The 19421-nt window shown below is 41.2% G+C and overlaps 1 protein-coding gene across 19 annotated transcripts in view; it reads right to left on the minus strand.

Annotated features, from left to right (window-relative positions):
* The window catches only part of KMT2C (lysine methyltransferase 2C), a 294358-nt gene that overhangs the window by 15066 nt on the left and 259871 nt on the right, over positions 1 to 19421 (minus strand). For 11 of the 19 annotated variants that reach the window (XR_010945700.1, XM_067747507.1, XM_067747506.1 and 8 more), the window contains 10 exons: positions 18062 to 18140; positions 16438 to 16501; positions 14430 to 14662; positions 10057 to 11778; positions 5463 to 5675; positions 4605 to 4769; positions 3019 to 3160; positions 2736 to 2883; positions 1042 to 1220; positions 819 to 955 (listed from right to left, as the gene is read on the minus strand). Coding sequence is in view for 18 of the 19 variants with exons in the window: in XM_067747507.1 (XP_067603608.1) it covers positions 819 to 955; positions 1042 to 1220; positions 2736 to 2883; positions 3019 to 3160; positions 4605 to 4769; positions 5463 to 5675; positions 10057 to 11778; positions 14430 to 14662; positions 16438 to 16501; positions 18062 to 18140 (3082 nt within the window). In the remaining variant the exon portion in view is untranslated. Of the gene's footprint in view, positions 1 to 818; positions 956 to 1041; positions 1221 to 1521; positions 1569 to 2735; positions 2884 to 3018; positions 3161 to 4604; positions 4770 to 5462; positions 5676 to 10056; positions 11779 to 14429; positions 14663 to 16437; positions 16502 to 18061; positions 18141 to 19421 lie in introns of those variants that run through there. The other 8 variants (XM_067747518.1, XM_067747525.1, XM_067747523.1 and 5 more) reach the window with 6 other exon arrangements.

Genomic DNA, 19421 nt, shown 5'->3' on the forward strand with positions numbered 1-19421 from the left:
CACAGAGAACCACTGAAGAACAACTCATGTCAGGATAAGTGCTATCCGCACGGTGCACACGCCTCAAGCAAATCCAACCATTTTTATTTAGACTTAAGATCCTCGGGGGGTAAGAAGGGTTTTGATGGGCCCATAGCCAAACAAAGCTTCCACATACAGAAATCCTCATACAGGGATTCCAATTAATGTTCAATATTTGAGAGAACGTTAAACTATCTTAGACATTTTAATTCAAGGAATGAGTTAAACCTTGTCATGGTTTTTACAGCTGGTCAGAAGCTTCCTTTAAGTGGACCCCCCCCAGCTCTGGGCAGAAGTCTGACACAGTCCACGAGAACACACCACTGCTATGTTCTGCTGATGACCAAAACGCCCTGTCAACAGGCTATGAGTCTGGTTGCCAACGAAACATCATCAAGAATTAAGAGTTTGAAAAAACCCTCAGCCGTGTACTAGTGTTTGATATGAGCAGCTGCTTCCTGAACATAGTGCTTCTGGAAAACTTTCTCTGTTGACAAAGCTCTTCACTGCTTAATTTTCTACGTGTAAATAGTTATCAACTCTCTGAAGAGTTCTTACCATTATACATTCTTTAGTAAAACAATGAGATCTGACTTCAATTTGCCCTTTCTGTCTTGACTGAGGCCAATTTCCAGTACTCACAGCAGCGCAGACGTCTGAAGGGACTGCTAAGTCAAGCCCTAATAGCCCTAACCTTTATCCGCGATGACCCAGCTGTACGTGTCACTGTGAGCCACCTGACACTCCTTTAGGAACGGGTAATATTCTAGAACGTCCAACAGCCAGTCCATCTTTACCTCAGCAGCTGTAGGATGCAGAGTGATTGCCACAGATATGAGACCCGATCGGGGACCATTTGGGGATGCACCAAAAGGTGACGTGAAAAACAAAGTGCCCGGCTCAGTTTTGATGTCATTCCTTCTAGATTCCAGCCCTTAAAAAAGGAAGGATGAGTTGAGTGTTAACAGCTTTTCTAAACATTCCTATCAGCCAGCCCCCCCACTGCACTGCGCCCCCTACCTTTCCCGGTGCCGCTCGGGAGGATCGGAATGATGGGGGATGGCACGGGCTCCGGAGGCTCCTCTTTGACCAGGGACAGGTCTGGGTATCTGCTCACTTCCATGCCGACCACACTCTCAGGAGAGGACGAGGGCACAACACTGTCAGGCGTGTCCCGGTCACCCCCATGGTCCTGTGTCCTGGGAGCAGAATAAATACACATCAGCAGGCGCAAGGCCGCCGCTGGGGGCTTCCCGCACCAGCCCAGCCCTGTCTACGTGTGTGACCTTTGGACAGTGACAATAACCTGAGAAGCCAAAGATTCAGTTCAGGGCCAAACAGGAAATCTCTTGGGAAAAAAAATAAGAAATATGTTTAACTATAAAGTAATTTAAATGGTATGTTTCCTTCTGACTAAAGCTTTAGCATCCAAGTTTAAAGACCTGCCAAAGGAGGAAGACGTTCAGATTATAACACAGCATAGAAAGAATGGATACTCACACCTTTGCAAAGCTCCAGATCACTGAGACTAGGGAACACTCCTGTGGCTGAAAAAGGAAAGAGCAGTCCACCACACACCCAGGCACGCGTGCACAGACTCTCCTGTGGCTGCTGTTTACTTACAGCGGCAAGACGGAAAAAAACTGGCCATTATGGCTTCATAGGCCTTCATTTTTATTAACTGACAAAGTGAAGTGAAAAAAGGAAGAGACTGGTCTAGTCCAAGAAGCTAAAGGTTACAAAGGCAAATGGGGCTGTAGGGCGAGTGTGGTCTTGAGCTAAACGTTGCACGGCAGCTCGAGAACCTGGGGTCTCACACCCCCCCACCCCAGAGGAGACGCCGTCAGGCTGAAGGAAGGCTGTGAGAAGCAGCATTAACAGGAGACCCGAGAGAGGCTTCCAAGGGGTCCCTGTGAGACCCCGGAGCGGGCGGCCCCGACACGCACACCCGGGAGGCCACCTCCCGCAGCTGCCCCCGAGTGACAGCTCCGGCATGAATCTAGCGGTAAGGTCCAGGAGAAACAAAGAGCTGGGTTCTAACTTTGGACAAGTCACTTCCCCGTGGTCCGCAGTCTTCTCATTTATACAGTAAAGGGTCTTAGTCCAATGGCATCTTATCAAAGAGAGGGTGGTTAGCAGATTTTCCAAGAAGAGAGAATAATTTGATGAGCTATATATATAAGAACCTCCCCTGGATCTAACTGGCTGGGTTGTGACTATCTACTAGGAGAAGCTGATTTTCCCTCATCAGAATCCTGGGGCTAAAGAACTGACACAAAGGAGTTACAAACTGTGGACAGGACAGCCCTTAAATTCTCTTCCACAAAAGCATGCTCTGCTCTGTGACTGCTGCTCTTTTATCCTGACATCTGCAAACATCAATAAACCCAGTAAATCACATTAACAGCTTATAAAGGGCAATGATCTTTGAAATATTTTGCATGGAGAGTCCCAATGCCTTAATGTCTATTCGATTATTATTACTTGTTGAACCTCCTATATCATATGAGATTTCTAAAGTGCACAAATGAATTCTTTTTAATAGTAAGAATGTTTTATAAACTTTAAATTCTGAAGAAAATTATTCACCAAATTTCACCTTTTAAGTGTTTTTACATGCTTTTCCTACAGACATTATGCTATATACAAACACATAAGACGTTTTTAAATAAATGAAATAACTAAAGAAATACTTGAGAAAAAGGAACTTCTACCTTAATTCCTCCTGGTTATTATGAGGCGGTGTTGGGAGTGAAGCAGGAACGTCCACTGTCTTTGGGCCTTGAGCAATCGCTCTGGCCAACAAGTCATCGTGTGGTCTGAACGGCAGGTGAAATGGTTTAGGTCCTAGGCTTTTGGTAACTGGAAGAGCAAAAACACAAAACCATAAATCAGTCAAAACTGGTAACGGGTAAACTTTACAATCCGACTGCCACTTCACCACGCACAGCCAGCAAACTCCTCAAAGGTACAAGACTTGGAAGCTTGGCATCCTACCTTCATGGCTCACTAATACTCCAGCTTTTCCAGCAAGTTCTTCAGTTGTTGCAAAACCATTTGCCATCTTCGGACAAGCCATAGGAGGTGGTGTAGGAGGAAGAGAGGCAGGGGGTGTTGGAGGATTACTTAAATTATTCTGCTGCAGGAGACCAAAAAATTTTAAATTATATGCTACTGAGCAAATATGCCATGACCTTGCTAAAACTTAGTTCTGTGAATTTTCAGCACAGGGAGGCAAGGTACAGAAATGTAATCAGAGGCACCTTCATTCCTAAAATGCACACCAAGAAGAAAAAGAAACGTACAGGCCAGGAGGCATTTCAGTGGAACAAATACCCATCATCCTCTGCACATACCACCCACTGGCTCACTTTCCCCAGCTTGAGTACTTAGCTTTGAAATTAAGAAGCAAATTTATACTGTGCCTGATTTGATTCTATACAACTCTTTTCAAGTTTCACTGTTAAAGCCAGTGAAGGACAGCTTTAAAATTCGACCAATAAATTGTAGAGAGTTCTCAAAAAACTCCTTTATTAAATTAAGATATGCCCCAGTTCTATCAAAAACTTGAGAATTTAAGATCCTAATGCATAACTGCAGCTTGTATCTTAGATATTAGAATCTGGATTGTCTAACATCTCAAAAAGAAGCAAAAGGAGTAGCAATAACGACTAAATGGACTGAACCTTAACAAATGTAGTTTCCCCCCAAACATTTCTCCCTGCTTAACATCTGTCACCAATTTGTCATTGAGTCATTGACTAGTCTCTCAGGGACTGTTGGAATCTACCAATAATTCCATGCAAATCAAGTGCAAGGTAAAATTACAAATCTTGCAAAGATCTAGGATTTCTGAAGATGATGAAGTTGCGTGGAGAACAGCTTGCATCAGAAGAGAAGGCATTTACAAGACTTGGGAGAGGTTCTAACTGAAGAGAAAAGCCAACAACGATAATAAATGGAATGTCACAAGAGAATGATTTTAATACTAAAGAAGAGAAGCCCTCAGAAAAAATGATGATCCTCTCAAATATTTTTGCAAAAAAGATCACTTAACACAAGTCAGATGTGAAGTAAAGAGTATCTAATGAGCCTATCATAAAACTTTGTTAAAAAAATATTACCAAAAGATAAACTTGGTTCAGTTTGATATTATTTTTGTAGCCTAAGAACTAATGCACAGGTGCAATTAGTACCTAAATTATTAGACAAAATAAGTTTTTAGGTTTTTTCATTGTATTTTTCAGGGTAAATTCCTAACTACATTTTTTACTCTATTTACTCTGAATTTGGAGTCATCTTAAGAGTTAATAAAGATTATAGGAAAATACGTATTTACCTACCGCAGAAATATACAATGGATGTTTTTCACAATTTGTATTCTGACCTATACAAACATTTCAAATGTTCATATTGGAAACACTTTACCTGGTAAAATTTTAACCTTTTAGTTGAACTAGAGTGTAAATGGAACTTGGAAGATTAGATAGATGTAAACTAGATGGAAAAACAAGACAAGCTCTACCAATTCTGATATGGCATCCAAAGAGGAAGCAAGGTAACACCTTGGCAAAGAAACATACCTTGTAGATCAACTGAGAATAGTAATCCGAAACCCCTTCAAGGGTAGCACTGCCAAAAGTTCCTAGAAGTCGATTCCCACTATTAAACTGGCCACTGCCGTAAGGAAGAAAGTGGGCAAAGTTCACTCCAATGACTGGTTCCATTAGAGGGAGCAGAGAGAGCTGCTATTGAAAAACACATTTAAGAGTAATGTACACGATAAACAAAACAAGTGTCTCTCAATTTTTCTAAGACTCAAGGCAACTTAGTCAAATAAGGCTTGAGAAAAATAAGACTTAAAAAATTCAAGTATCAAAATGCTGGAATAAGTGAGAGAGACTACGGAATCTTTGAGATATACTTAAAAATGAGCCTTATTCTCAACTGTCTTAAAGGGATGCTGCCAGGCTTCTAACAAGAAAAACACCTTCCTTATCTTCGCTCAGCAAGAATCAGGGCTGAACTGAGGCTAGGTGCCCCCAACGGCACTCTTCAGCAGCTGTCTCCCACCTTCTGTAACAGCCACAAAGGTGTAAGAATGCACTCTACTAGGGGGAGAGACCAATGCCTGTGTTTCTTTGCATCCGGAGTCACAAGTAACATGGACGGAATTTTTCTTGGTGCTGAGGCTGCTCCCTTTGAATATAAGTAAATCTTCACCAGCGCCAACCAATCCATCTATTTTACTAAAATTTTGGGGTGCCAGTAGGATAAGGTGCAAGTTTGCTCGCACACAGGAAACCTATTAGGTTGCTTGTTGAGATGTCTTTTACCCCTTAACTCTCTACTTTTGGGAAAATTTCACTTTAACAGGGTTGAAAAAGCTTCCGATGTCTCACTTCCTTGAATTTTTAAAGGGGCTGCTCCGAAAGACTCACCTGCTTCAGGTGGGTAAAGGTGTCCGTGGTAGAGAACATCGCTTGTTTCTCCTCTTCTTCCTTTTTCCTTTTTTTCGACCGAGGTGCTGCCTTCTCTCCGGTCCTCTGAGTCCTTTTGCTTCGCTGTTTCTTGGTTTCACTTCCTCCATCTGTTTTTGGCAACTGGCTGTTGCCACATCCAAAACCACCTTGCACTTGAGCCCCCGAAGTTTGCTAATGTAATTGGAAAGGTTAAGAAATAAGTGAACTATCCACACGCTTGAATTCCAGCTCCTGCTCGTCCAGTCCCATCCTAAGACACAATGTTCCTAGCGTGGGCGCCTGAAGTGACGGAGGGAAAATGGGTGGCACCAGATGGCCTGTTTTCTGAAAACAGCATCTCAAGTATGGAAATCAGTAAGCTGCAAAGCTTGAGGAGAGAGCAGAACTCTTAAGTGTGGCTCTTCTCCCTTTCAGAGGAAGCATTACTCCTCAGGCCTGCCCATACTTGTGCCAGTGACAGCCCGGAGCTCCTTATTCCTGCCCACTGGCAACTGTGGAGGAAGGGGTGCTCTTAGCTAGATGGCTGTGGTGGTCTCTGCATGGTGGTCTTGGGGCCTTATTTGGGCTCCCCTTAGGAATGGGTGAAATACAAGGTATGCGGGCACCACTGCTAAGCTCCAGAAAAGTTTCACAGCCTTTGCATCTCAGTTGAGAGGAACAGCTAGCCTCAGAGATCACTAAAAACAAACAACATTGTTCATTCAAATTAGTTCATGGTCATACATCTGACTGAATAATAACTGCTACATACTTAAAGTCAATGAAAGAAGACCTATATGATAGCAAATAAGCCTATTCTTTGCTTTTGTCTCTATGGCTAAGAACAAACCAGTCCTTAAAGAGGTTTTTAAGGGTAGTACTATCAATACTTAAAAATATGGGACTATTTTTAGGGGCCATTATTTCTAAACTTGACAGCTATACTTTGCTATAGGCAACTATAGTTGCTAAGCTTATTTTAATGTGCTCTGCATTGACTCTTTGAGGGTTTGCAGATCATAGTTTCCATTTATATATATCTAAATGACTTAGAGCATGGATGGCAAAACTGTAAAAGGCCAAAGAGTAAATACAGCTACCCAACTCTCTGCCCTGGTACAGCAAAATCAACCACAGACAATTCATAAACTAATGAGCTAGGCTATGGTCTAATAAGATGTTTTAAATTCATGGACACTGAACCTTGAATTTCATATAATTTTCACATGTTGTGAAACACTACTCTGTTTCAGATTTTCTTCAACCATTAAAAAGTGTAAAAACCATTCCTGGCTCATACAAAAAAGAGGGGATATGGAAGCAGGAACACAGTGCCCATCCCAGGGCTAGATCGATGGTTCTCAAAGGGTGGTCCCCAGAGCGGCAGAATGAGCACCACCTAGGATGGTTAGAAATGCACATTCTCTGGTTCCACCCCAGACCTACTGAATCCAAACCTTTAACAAGCCCTCCAGGTGATTCTGACACATTAAAGTTCAGAGAACCCTGGCCTAGAGCTGTGCCTCTCATGTCCATATGAATGCGAATCACCTGCGATCTTGTTAAAAAGCACCTTCTGACTGGTACACCTGTGCTGGGGGCACAATATCCTGCTTCCTGAAAAGCTCCCAGGTAAGGCCGATGCCGCCAGTCCTCAAGGACTGCAGTGTGAGTAGCACAGAGCAAGGCCCAAGCACTTCTTACCGGCTTATAAGAGAAGAACAATGCAACCGCTTATTAGGTGTGCAGCAGGGTCAGGCACTGTAAGTGCTGAACAGACTTCTCCAATCCTCACAACTTCCCTAAAAAGCAGCTATTACTACAGTTCAAAGAATACTTTTAATTACAGAAGAACACAAAAGATTAAAAATCATCCAAAAGTTTGCCCGAGACAGGAATAGTTCACATTTTAATGTATTTGTTTTCGATCTTTTATCTATGCCTACATGTATTTTGCTAAACACACAATGAATCACACTCAGTATTCTTTTATTCTGGTGGTTGCCTTTTAAACTTGACGTGGTTTGTTCCCCATGACATTAAACTTTCATACGTAACAAATTTTAATGGCTGCAAAAAATCTGTATATTCAGATATATACAGAAACAATAATCCAATCAATAACTACACTAGTGGATTTAGGTTGTTTTCTCTCATTTTTATCTATTAGTAAAGATAAAGTCATTCATTAGCTATTCATGTGGTCACACCTTTGCACATATTAGAATTTTACGTTCCTCTTGCCAGATTCCTAGATATGTCATTGGTAGTCATGGGTATGCACCACCTTTTATTAATATCACAAGCACAAGGTGTACCCTAATTCCTTTAATCCCTGTGGCAACCCAGTAACAGGGAGCATTATTAATCCTGTTTTACAGATGAGGAAACTGAGGCTCAGAAAGCCTGACCTGCCCAGGCTGCAGGCTGGAAAGAGACGGAACGTGGATTTGACGCAAGCTGAGTGATGCGAGCTCTCAAAGCCTCCCAAGGCTTTACCCCTACACTACAACTAATGCCAGCTTATGTGTGAGAAAACACATGCCCTCAGCACGGAGGACAAACTGGGCCTGTCCAGCTACTGCCACAACAATTCTGCCTTAAGTGTGACTAGAAAGTAAAGGAATTTCATCATTTGTAAAACGGGAATAATAATTGTGCCTGCCGTACCTCAGGGCAAGCGCTGAGCACAGTTGTAACCCCTAGAATGTGGTTAAGAAGGCATCACCCCTAGTAATCCAGGGCCTCCGCCCCTTGCTGCCCTCCCAGATGGTATGAGAACATGTGACATAGTCCAAACATTTATACATATACTGATTGATCTCATCCCTTTTTCTATCATAACACCCAATATAAATATTTTTTTATATATAATCACTAATATTAGGACCTAACTTCACTCCACCGAGTACCAACTATGTGGTATTGAGATAGAAAGGCATAGAGACAGAAAGGTGCTCAGGACGCCGTCTACACCCTTCAAGGAGCCGTCTATGCTCAGTGGTACTAGAGAAACTGCTATGTAAGCACATGGGCATCCACTTATTTGAGACTGGCTGAGCTGAGTAAGGTATCTGGGGAAGATGATTCCAGAACTGAGTCTTAAAAGATACAGATATTGGCCAGATGTAAAAAAAAACAAAGAAGGGCAGAAATAGCAGCATATGGCCATATATGGAAGGGTAAAATCAGAAGGACACTCAGGGACTGCAAGCAGCCTGGTATTCCTAGGGGCAGAGGATGCAATGGACAAAGTAGCTAGAGATCAGGCCTATTTGCTGATGACAAATGTGACTGAAAAAGTTACCACCACCACAATTTACAAAAATTACATGACTCTATGGGGTTACCACTCAACCTCTACCGAATCAGACAAATAAGAGAAAACAAAGAGTAAACCAATACTTGCTAAACAAATGGCTTCACTAACAATCTTAAAACTGCAAATTTGGACAACTAAATATAGCACTCCACCTCATTCAATTAAAAAAATGAAAAATTTAAAATCTAATTTGAGAAGCACTATAGGGAAAGCTTTATGAACACAATAGCCAAGGTAGTGTAGCATTTGAAAGATAAAACAAGTTAACCAATTCCTACAACCTAGAAAACTTCAGTTTGGGAAATATGTCAAGGAAGTTCACTGAAATGCAGGGGATCGAATCTTGTAAAGGTATATTTACAACAAAGTTCTTCATCAAATGAAAAAACAAAAGCAAATCCAATGTTCTATAACTTAAAAAGGGGACTTCCCTGGTGGCACAGTGGTTGAGAATCCGCCTGCCAATGCAGGGGACACGGGTTCGATCCCTGGTCCTAGAAGATCCCACGTGCTGCAGAGCAACTAAGCCCGCGCGCCACAACTACTGAGCCCGCATGCCACAACTACTGAAGCCTGTGCGCCTAGAGCCCGTGCTCCGCAACAGGAGAGGCCCGCGCACTGCAACGAAGAGTGGCCCCCGCTCGCTGCAACTAGAGAAAGCCCGCGTGCAGCGGCGAAGACCCAACGCAGCCAAAAAAAAAAAGAAGTCTAACACTTAAAAACTTAAAAAGGGCAAAATATCGACACATGGAAAACCACAAAGATAAAATAGCATCTACCTGTAAAACTGTGTTTCTATAAAGTATTAATACGTTGCAACAGAATAGATTCCCAATATGGGTTATTCCTGAGAGTCCCCAAGGGTATTAACAGGGTGCGTGAGCTATTTTCTATATTTCAAAGAGGTTAATGGAAACTGCACTCTATTTGCAGTTAGGACATGTAGATGTTTACTTCTTTGTTTTAGTTAGATCAACTCAATGTGGTGATAATCAGCTGACAGGAATATGTTACGTATGAAACGCATGACCCTACAGCTCTCTGATTTTTGAAAGATACAGTAAACAAATTATTACCTGATATAGTTTATAGGTATAAACCAAAACATGAGGTCTGCGGTTTTTTACTCCAGAGTAAAAAGGTTATAAAAGATAGCGTTGAAATCAATACAGCAGTTGGCACTAATCTGTTGTAACCATAATTTAAAATAAAAGGGGAAAAAAGCAAGTTGTTCTCCTGAGCCACACTTACCACGTCGGCTGGGTTCTGCCTCTCAACCAGTTTGTTATCCTTTGTACCATCGTCTTCTGAACAAAAACTCCCTTCCGGTTTTTGATTTAAAAGGGAAGATGCCTTTTTATTTTTCAGCAGGTGCTTCAGAAGCTCATTGCCTGAATCTCCCTTGGCAGCAGGAGCGCCGGCAGGTCGGGGAGGACTCTGCCCCGGGCAGGCAGCGCCGGCCACAGCCCTTTCTTTGGCCCGATCCCCAGGGCGCTCCTCCAGTTCAGGCCCATCTGGGCCCGGGCGCTGCTCCGGCTCAGCTGACTCCAGTTTCATCTCCCCAGAGGGGGCAGGCGCGTCGATGGGGCGCTTATCCACCTCTGAACTCGCACAGGTCTGTTGACCTGGGGTCCCTCGTGCGAAGTCACCGCTGGGCAGTTCGTTCTCTGGCTCTGTGCGCAGCGGGCCCGCTGCCGGGTCAGGAGGTGATAGGCCGCCCGGTTCCGCCGCCTCGGGTTCTCCTTGCTGAGGGAGCTCGCCGGGTGTGTTCACTGCGGGAGCAGAGGCAGCTTCCGAGACACCCGGGGTTGGTGGAGCAGTTACATCCGAATGGGGAGTAGAAGGTGCCTTGGTAGATTCCGCATCGTCGTCTTTCTTCTTCTTTCTTGTTCTCTTCTTTTTCCCTTTCTCTTCCGGGATTATGTCAGAATACAGCTGAATGAGAGATGGGGCTGATCCTGGGTAACTCTGTCCACGGCTTACAGCCGGGTCTTGGCCACAGGGGAGACTGCTATTAGCCACTGGAGGTGCCGCAGGTAAAGCGGGTGTAAAAGGAGGCCTCACCGGGGACTGCTGGAAGCTGGCCCCAGGAACACCTCCATGTACCGGCTTCACAGAATGGAAATTTGGGCTTCCACCAGGAATTGACGGTGAGTCAGGAACAAACGAGGGAGGTCCCATGTGCCTTCGCTCACTGGTTTGCATGAAATTCGGGGTGGGCGGTGAATTAATAGACCCTTGCTGTAGGTTCTGCTGCTGTAAAACCGGCCCCGCCTGCTGCTGCGGCTGCGGAGGCTGCTGAAGGGGTCTTGGGGGTTGCGTAAAATCACAAGGCAGGTCAGAAGCGTAGAATGGAATCTGGGACACAGGTGTCCTGCTGCTTAGCTCTGAGCCCATCATGCCGTGCTGCTCCATTTCCATCCTCTGCTGCAAAGCTCTCTGTCTATCTACTTCTTGCATGAGCTGGATTCGTTGTCTCTCCTGCTGTTCTCGTAAACGTTCCTTACGTTCCCGTTCTTGAAAACTTTCACTAAAGGGGTTATTGTCATCGAATTCCACCCGTGGTGGCGGTCCACTCTGTGGATTTGCATTTGACACTGCCCCTGGGGCTGGGGGGCAAGTTTTTATTGGTAACTGGGCCACTGGAGGCTGAATCCTAGGAGGGTTGAGGGTGGGGCGGGAAGGAGCACCGGGAGGCTGCCACCCAGGGAAACTGGGCAAACTGGGCGTTCCCGCAGGGCTCGTGTGGCCGGGAATGACCGCGGTGTGCTGCTGGTGCTGTAGCTGCAGTGGCGCCAGGGGGAAGCTGGGCTGGCTCATGGGGGGCGGGGCGGCACCTGGCACCAGGGGCAATGGGGGCTGGACACCTGGCATCACGGTGGGCGGGGCCATGGCGCACTGCTGCTGCTGCTGCTGCTGCTTGATCCGGTAATCTTCAATCAACTCGGCATGCTCTTTCTGTTGTTTACGAATCTGGAAGAGCAAAATTAAATCTTACTCGTTTATATGTGCTACGGGTATCAAATAAAAACACTGGCTGACGATTATGGTGGAGGTTATAGAGAACGCAGTTAGATCAGGCAGAGGCAAAAATATCTTGCTTAGGCAATGGCAGAAATCACCAAGGGGAAAAAAAAAAGAAAGGAAGGACTGATCAACTAAAACTGCCAAGCTTTTCAATAATAGCATGTTTCTGAATATGAAATACCAAAAACAAATTTGAAAAACATTTTTCTGAAATAAATATTTAAGAAAATCTTTCTCTGAGTCATAAACTAAGCTACATATAAAAATAAAACCATAAACAAAGGCTACACAGGAATCAGCTAATTGTTAACTTCTTTAGAAGTTACATTAATATATAAGGTTAGACTAACCGTGAGATTTAACTCAAACTTTAACCATTTAAACGTGTTAAGATTTCATTTCTTAAGTATACAAAAGTGTACAACATGTTAAGACAAGATGAATTACCTGTACATATACCACACCCTCCCCTCCAGGTTAAAAAGACTAGATTGGTAATAAAACTCCTTGAATTTAATGGGTAACGTATTCAAATTATAATTTCTGAAATATGTAAAAGCTCTGAGGTAATGTTTTGAACAGTTCCTAAGAGGCTCCTAATATAATGACTGACTTATGTCAGTTAATTAATCCCCGAAAGTCTTTGTACCCCCATGGGCAGACACTACAGACCAACCTCAATGAAGACACAACCTGTGTCCTAAGGACACACCAGCTCACTTAGGGAGCTGGGAGAAAGGGGTGCAAGATGATGTACATACCCTCCAAAAGCACTCAATTTTTGTGTACTGTACTAGTACACTGAGCCAGTTCTGACAGGTTTTCAACTTATTTTCAACAGTTTCCCAGGCAGACTAGCATATTCTCTGCACATAATGGTTCTGGTCTCTTTTCCTGTAGCTGTGGCAACTCCTACTTCTTTTCTTCTTTTTCCTGACTGGCTTACTACCTAGAACTGAGGAATTACCATCAGACTGGCGAATGAGTATGAACACACATAAGGCACCAGAACACTAACTGGAATACAGAATGTGGTGATCCACGCCTTTGCCGTGACATTTTAAAATTCTCTTAAAAACGTTGTCATGAATTGCTTGTCTTAATAAGATTACACTGGACTGCTGGCAACTATGTTGTAGCAGATGATGTGTCCTATTTTCCAAGTATAGTATTACCTTCTAAATAGGATTTGATCCATGGATATGCAAAAAAGCTAGGCCCTCGTCATAAAAAATTTATATAAAAATACCAGAAGGCAATAAAAAGGCTAAAAATAAGTTATAAAGAAACCCTTAAAAGCATTTTTACTTGAAATAAACACGGCCCCAGAAAGTAAATTTAAAGAGAAAGGACACATCTCATTCTTGGTTTTAAACAATGGAAATCATACTGTAATCAGCTTATTGCTGGGACATTATTGTGATAGCTATAGCTTGGAGATAAAACGCCTCAGTTGAAATCCCTACTCCAATGATCAGTTATGTCACCTACCTCCACAATGACTCAGCAGATTCCTCATGTGTAACATGGTGATAATACTACCTTGTTCATAAGGTTATAGAGAACGTCAGGTAAGACGGGGCATGTAACTGTGTTCACTACACAGAAAGCACTTCTGTGATTTTTACTGATTCAATCTGCTCTGAATTCCTCCCTTTCCACTATTAACATTGGGAGTAAGATTTAAATTGACAATCAAAAGCAAGATTGACCTTTTTTGGTGTACAATTCTATGAACTTTAACATGGGTAGAGATTAGTGTGGCCATCACCACAGTCAAGATACTGAAGGACAGTCCAGGGGTTCCCAGTTTTTGGTGAGTGTGTTAGAGATGCAGTCAATATTTGTGTACAGGTTTGTGTGTGAACCTAAGTTTTTAATTCATTGAGTAACTAGGAGTGGCCACTTAACACATTTTGAACACTAAATAAAAATTTTAAATTTTACTTCTTCTTGAGTATAACTGATATTTCAGTATGTGCATTTTCAAAAACATCAGGCTCATAATGGAAGGTAACAGCAAAATGATCTCATTTTTCAGGAATGAGTCCTTTACATAAGATACACCAATGTACTTTAAGACCAAAATGATATTGAGAAGGAATACTAATAAAAACATACTATGGGGAAAAAAAACAAGAAAAACCCCACCAGAATGATTCAAATGCTCTATCTGAAATTCCATTACAAACTAAGGAACCAAAGGACATGGCAAAGCAAAGGTCAACTCCAAGTAGAAAGCCTAGGATCTCCCCATGAGCTGTCCTCAGGAAAGCTAAGACTCTGCACAGTGATTTCTCAGAACAGGGAACGTAACTGAATTTCCCCAGCTGTATTAGCTATACCAGCATGAAAACAGTTTATGAGAACTTATCTCATCAGTGGCGCTTACTCAAAGTACGTGCTGTGTGACCACGACTCTGGGGCAAGGACAGGGGTTATTTCTTCAGTTAGTAAGAGGTCTCAGAGCTGTCACTTTGACAGTGCACTTCTGTGTGCCATTTAACACCAATCGAAATCCTTTACAATTAATCAATGACAGACCAAAACATTCTATGCATTAACAACTGCTTCTATTTTGCAAACCTATTTGTTACCTGTTCTAGCTGCTTCTGAACCATGCTTTGCTGTTCAGTGACGTGCTTGAGCTGCTCTGCATCCTCTTCTGGAAACTCACGCCCAGCTTTCTTGGCGGTACGTTGTTTAGCTGAAAGGGCCTTTTTGGATTTCCTGTGTGCACCGATTTGTTCTTCAAGATATTTCTGCTGCATCTGAAGAAGCTGTTGGGTCTCCTGAAGCCATTCTTCATACTGTTTACGTTGTGAATCATCTGAGGAAAAAAATTAAAATTCACCTGTGTTAATTTTCTAAAGAGTCCAATATAAGTTACACAAATCCATTTTGTAAGGAAACATTTTCATCATGACCTTGTAATAGATATTTTGAAAACATAATAGTAAATAACTATATAAAGTATAAAATTTTAGAAAAATATATAAGAAAACCAAAGAATGCATGTTCTCAGGACACAGGCTAACTTCATACTTATAAATATTATAAACCCAATCTTTGAAAAGCAAAAGACTTATCTAATGGAACACTATTTATCTACTAAACTATCAAATTCTCTAACCCATAAGCCAAACTATATATTGAACTATATTTGTATTTGATTAATTCAACTTTACAGATTTTGAAGAGACAAAGTAAGACATAACCTATTAAGGTCCAGAGCATGGATTAGGTATCATTTCCCATGCTAATTTCCCTAAGTTTATGGGTTTCCCCTATTTCTAAATGGTGAAAGTATGTCCTAAACTATGAGGGAGGGAACCTAGAAAGCTTTAGAAAGGACCAAAATGAAGTCTGTTTTATAGAGGAAATCCGTAAGTTAAAAACATTGGTAATTTTTATGAATTTCGTCATTTATACGTCTATAAATAAGCCATTAATCAAGTAAAATCTTCTCTACTTGTATGACTGTCATTAATATCTCCCCAAATAGTTGTATCTCTTCATCTTGTAGCAATATTCCTTCTTAATTCTTTAAGGGCACTTTACTTCACTGATGCCAAGTTCAAAAAAAAAAAAAAGTCACCTTATGGTTGTGAAATTCAGAATATACCTTTTTGACTCATTTTAAGACAAAGAAATAAATAAATACAATTCCAAGAAGGACATTAGCTGAAAAATTACATCAATGATAACAGAATATTGTCATACAATAAGAATCCAACCAAAGCCAATGGGCACAATAAAGCCAGAAAAAGCCAGTTGGTTACAGTTGTTTACTTGTTTTTAATGCGAATATGTATGCAAATTATAATAATTAGTGCAGGGGTAATTTCAAAAGGTCAGACTTTGGGTTTGTTCTTAAACCCAGAAGTTCCAGTACATGTATGAACTTGAAATCTAGTCTACCAAATTTGAAGGGCATTTTTCAGAACAGGCTTTTTCACAAGATTTCAGAAGTTCTGCTTCTGGTAGAATGAGACCTACCGCAAGGAAAGCCTTTCTGGTTTCTGGAACCAGGAGAGCAGAGGTGAGCAAAATGAAAAATAATGGTGAAAAAAAAGTTAGCTAAACAGTCTGAAGATTTCAGAAAGGTTCAGTTTGGGGAGAACTTTAAACGCTATCCTGAACCACCTTGGGACCCCTGAAAGTAACTAGAAAGGGTCAATGGCATCCTGCAGCCCTGACTTCACACCATGCTGCTAACCCAGCTTATCTCCCTTTGTTGTTCCCATTTAGTGTCCTTGTCACTTAGGCAGACAGTCATTAGAAAAGAAGTGGTTTAATTCTACAGATTGTAAAGTGCCCAATCTATATACAAAAAATAGCAGCAACACTGAAGAGAACGGGGAAGATGATCTTTCTGTATTAAAATATTTATCTCTAACCATAATTATTCATGCACAGAAAAAAAGGAATGAAATACATGCCTTGAGGAAAAGATGCCAAATAGGGCAGTGATGTTTAATAGAAGACAGGGCACTTCGGCTTAAAATAACATACCTAAACTAACTCCAAGATTTTAAAAGAACACAAATACAGTGCAAACAAGCAATCCCCAGAGAACAGGTAACTAATTAGATTTATACTTACTGACAAAGCCTGGACCAAAATTTGGAGGATTAGGCCTAGAAATCTGATGTGTTATACTGCCATCCTAAAATAAGTAAAATTTACAAATAGGTTTATTCCACATTTCAGTTCAAGGGGAAAAAAAAGGTTTAAAAAATGAAATAGAAAAAAAGAAATGGAGAGGGAAAAGAACTTTAACTTCTTATGACATCTTTAAAACTTTCATTTTTATAAAAAGTAGAATGAATTTTGTGGTGACAACTTAATTTCTGAACATTTTAAACTATCTCTGAACTACTATACTTGCTAGATTTCAGTTGAAAAACAAATATGTCTGAAGGGGTTATTCATCAGAGATATAATAGCAGGGCAAATCAAATAGTGTTAGTATTATACTTAGCTAAAGATCCGTGTAGAACCCCACTTTTTGATGAAATCTACCTGGTTTCTTCTGCAACTAAGACTGAAACATGGGCTCCAGATTTACTGAATTCCACTCCACAACACAAAGTTATTTATGAACAAAAACCAATATCTCTAACAGACACAAATAATAAAACAAATATATACTAATTAAAAATGTTACTCTTATTTTCTCATTAAATGTCTTATATCTTCCAGGGAGACCAAATAGTTATCATCTCACAATTCCCTGGCAACAGCCTGATAAACAGAATTAACTTTGAAAAAGGTTTTACTGAGTTGTCACAAATTCTGTTAGGTATGAGCTGTATATAAGGTAATTTCTAAAAATGATACCAGCACCCAGAATACACTACATGTAAACCATATAATACTGCAAAGCAGGTGGTGTAACATTTAACAGATCAGGAAACAGAAGTTAAAAAATATGCCCAAAGTTGCACAATAAACTCATAGTGGAACTCAGATTATTTTAAAACTCAGCTATGAAGCCTATGCTTTTCCATTGTGTCAGATGGTCTCTCTTTTTTAATCAAAAGAATACAATTATCAGCATAATAAACCTGAAGCGTTAACCGGCAGGGTAAAGAAGAAAGTGCCAGAAAGACATAAAGAAAATAGGCAGCTTCTCTCTTTCCTCCCCCCACCCTGGCAGATACTTGAAAAAAAAAAAGAAGAAAACACAATATGAAATGAGCAGTTCTACTTTCCTGGATATTGCTTGACACTAAATATTTACACTTTTTAAAGCTGATTATTGTGAACAGTAAATATTTCAAAAACTAAATTATTCCAAGGAATAAACTGTAGAACATGACTATCCGTATCTAAATAAAATGATTATAATCATTATTTTCTACATTTTATAGCAGTTTTACATTTAAATGTAATGAATGAATTCTAAAATGCAGGACATGAAAATATCTCTGTGGGGTTGAAAGTAAATAAAAGCAAACCCCCAAACCCTAAGCATTTGGCTTCCCTCCAAGTGACCTTCTACCCTTAAAAATGTAGATCCTTTTCAGAAATTGTCAATTTTTAAACTTTGCCTTTCCCTTAAAAAATAATAAAATGTCTTTATTTCTGCTGAGCTGATAATACTGGTACATCCTGGCTGTGTTCTAGGACTTCTACTATTTTTTGGAAGAGGCCTCACCATAAAGAATAGCGAGAGACACAGGAAAACGTGCATTCTTAAGTGACTAGTTACAAGCAGCGGTACCTGAGTAACTGCCTGTGGAAGGAGAGTCTGGCCATCACCAGTCTGTGTTCCAGTCACGGACTGGCCCATAAAGGGGAACCTGTGAAAAAGAAGTACTAAGCATCAAATGAGAAGCATTTGGAACTAACATTATTTTTAAGTGCTTAACAATTTTCTCTTCCAGGGAAGAAGAGTAATGGCAGTGTCTTCCTCATCAAAAACATTTACTAAAGCCCTGTTTTTTGTGTCCCAACCTCACTACACAATTCTGTGAAGTGTGGATTCTTACTACCCTCATTTTAGTTTTGATGAAAAGGAAGATTCAGAGAGATTAAGTAACTTTCCCCACAGTGATGAGTGGGGCAGCGATGTCAATGAGGCTGTTCCAGAGGTTCCACGCTGTTATATGTCTCATTATACCTTAAAATTAACTCAAGCCTTTTAGATGAAAAATATAATGAAGACAATTTTCTTAGAATTTATGTACTAAAACTATTTATTCCAATCTTTATTTAAAAATAGTTGGGGGCTTCCCTGGTGGCGCAGTGGTTGAGAGTCTGCCTGCCGATGCAGGGGACACGGGTTCGTGCCCTGGTCCGGGAAGATCCCACATGCCGCGGAGCGGCTGGGACCGTGAGCCATGGCCGCTGAGCCTGCGCTCCGCAACGGGAGAGGCCACAACAGTGAGAGGCCCGCAAAAAAAAAAAAAAAAAAAAAAGTTGGTAGCTTACAAAAACTTTTTGCATCCTAAAACAAAAGATGTATCTTAATTAAGAAGTTTCATACATTTTTTTAAACATCTTTATTGGAGTATAATTGCTTTACAATGGTGTGTTAGTTTCTGCTTTATAACAAAGTGAATCAGTTATACATATACATATGTTCCCATATCTCTTCCCTCTTGCATCTCCCTCCCTCTCACCCTCCCTATCCCACCCCCCTAGGTGGTCACAAAGCACCGAGCTGATCTCCCTGTGCTAGGAGGCTGCTTCCCCCTAGCTATCTATTTTACGTTTGGTAGTGTATGTATGTCCATGCCACTCTCTCGCTTTGTCACAGCTTACCCTTCCCCCTCGCCATATCCTCAAGTCCATTCTCTAGTAGGTCTGTGTCTTTATTCCCGTCTTACCCCTAGGTTCTTCATGACCTTTTATTTTTTTTCTTAGATTCCATATATATGTGTTAGCATACGGTATTTGTTTTTCTCTTTCTGACTGAATTCACTCTGTATGACAGACTCTAGGTCCATCCACCTCACTACAAATAACTCAATTTCATTTCTTTTTATGGCTGAATACTATTCCATTGTATATATGTGCCACATCTTCTTTATCCATTCATCTGTTGATGGACACTTAGGTTTCTTCCATGTCCTGGCTAC

Source organism: Pseudorca crassidens, chromosome 8 (assembly GCF_039906515.1).
Source record: "Pseudorca crassidens isolate mPseCra1 chromosome 8, mPseCra1.hap1, whole genome shotgun sequence".
Lineage (NCBI taxonomy): Eukaryota > Metazoa > Chordata > Mammalia > Artiodactyla > Delphinidae > Pseudorca > Pseudorca crassidens.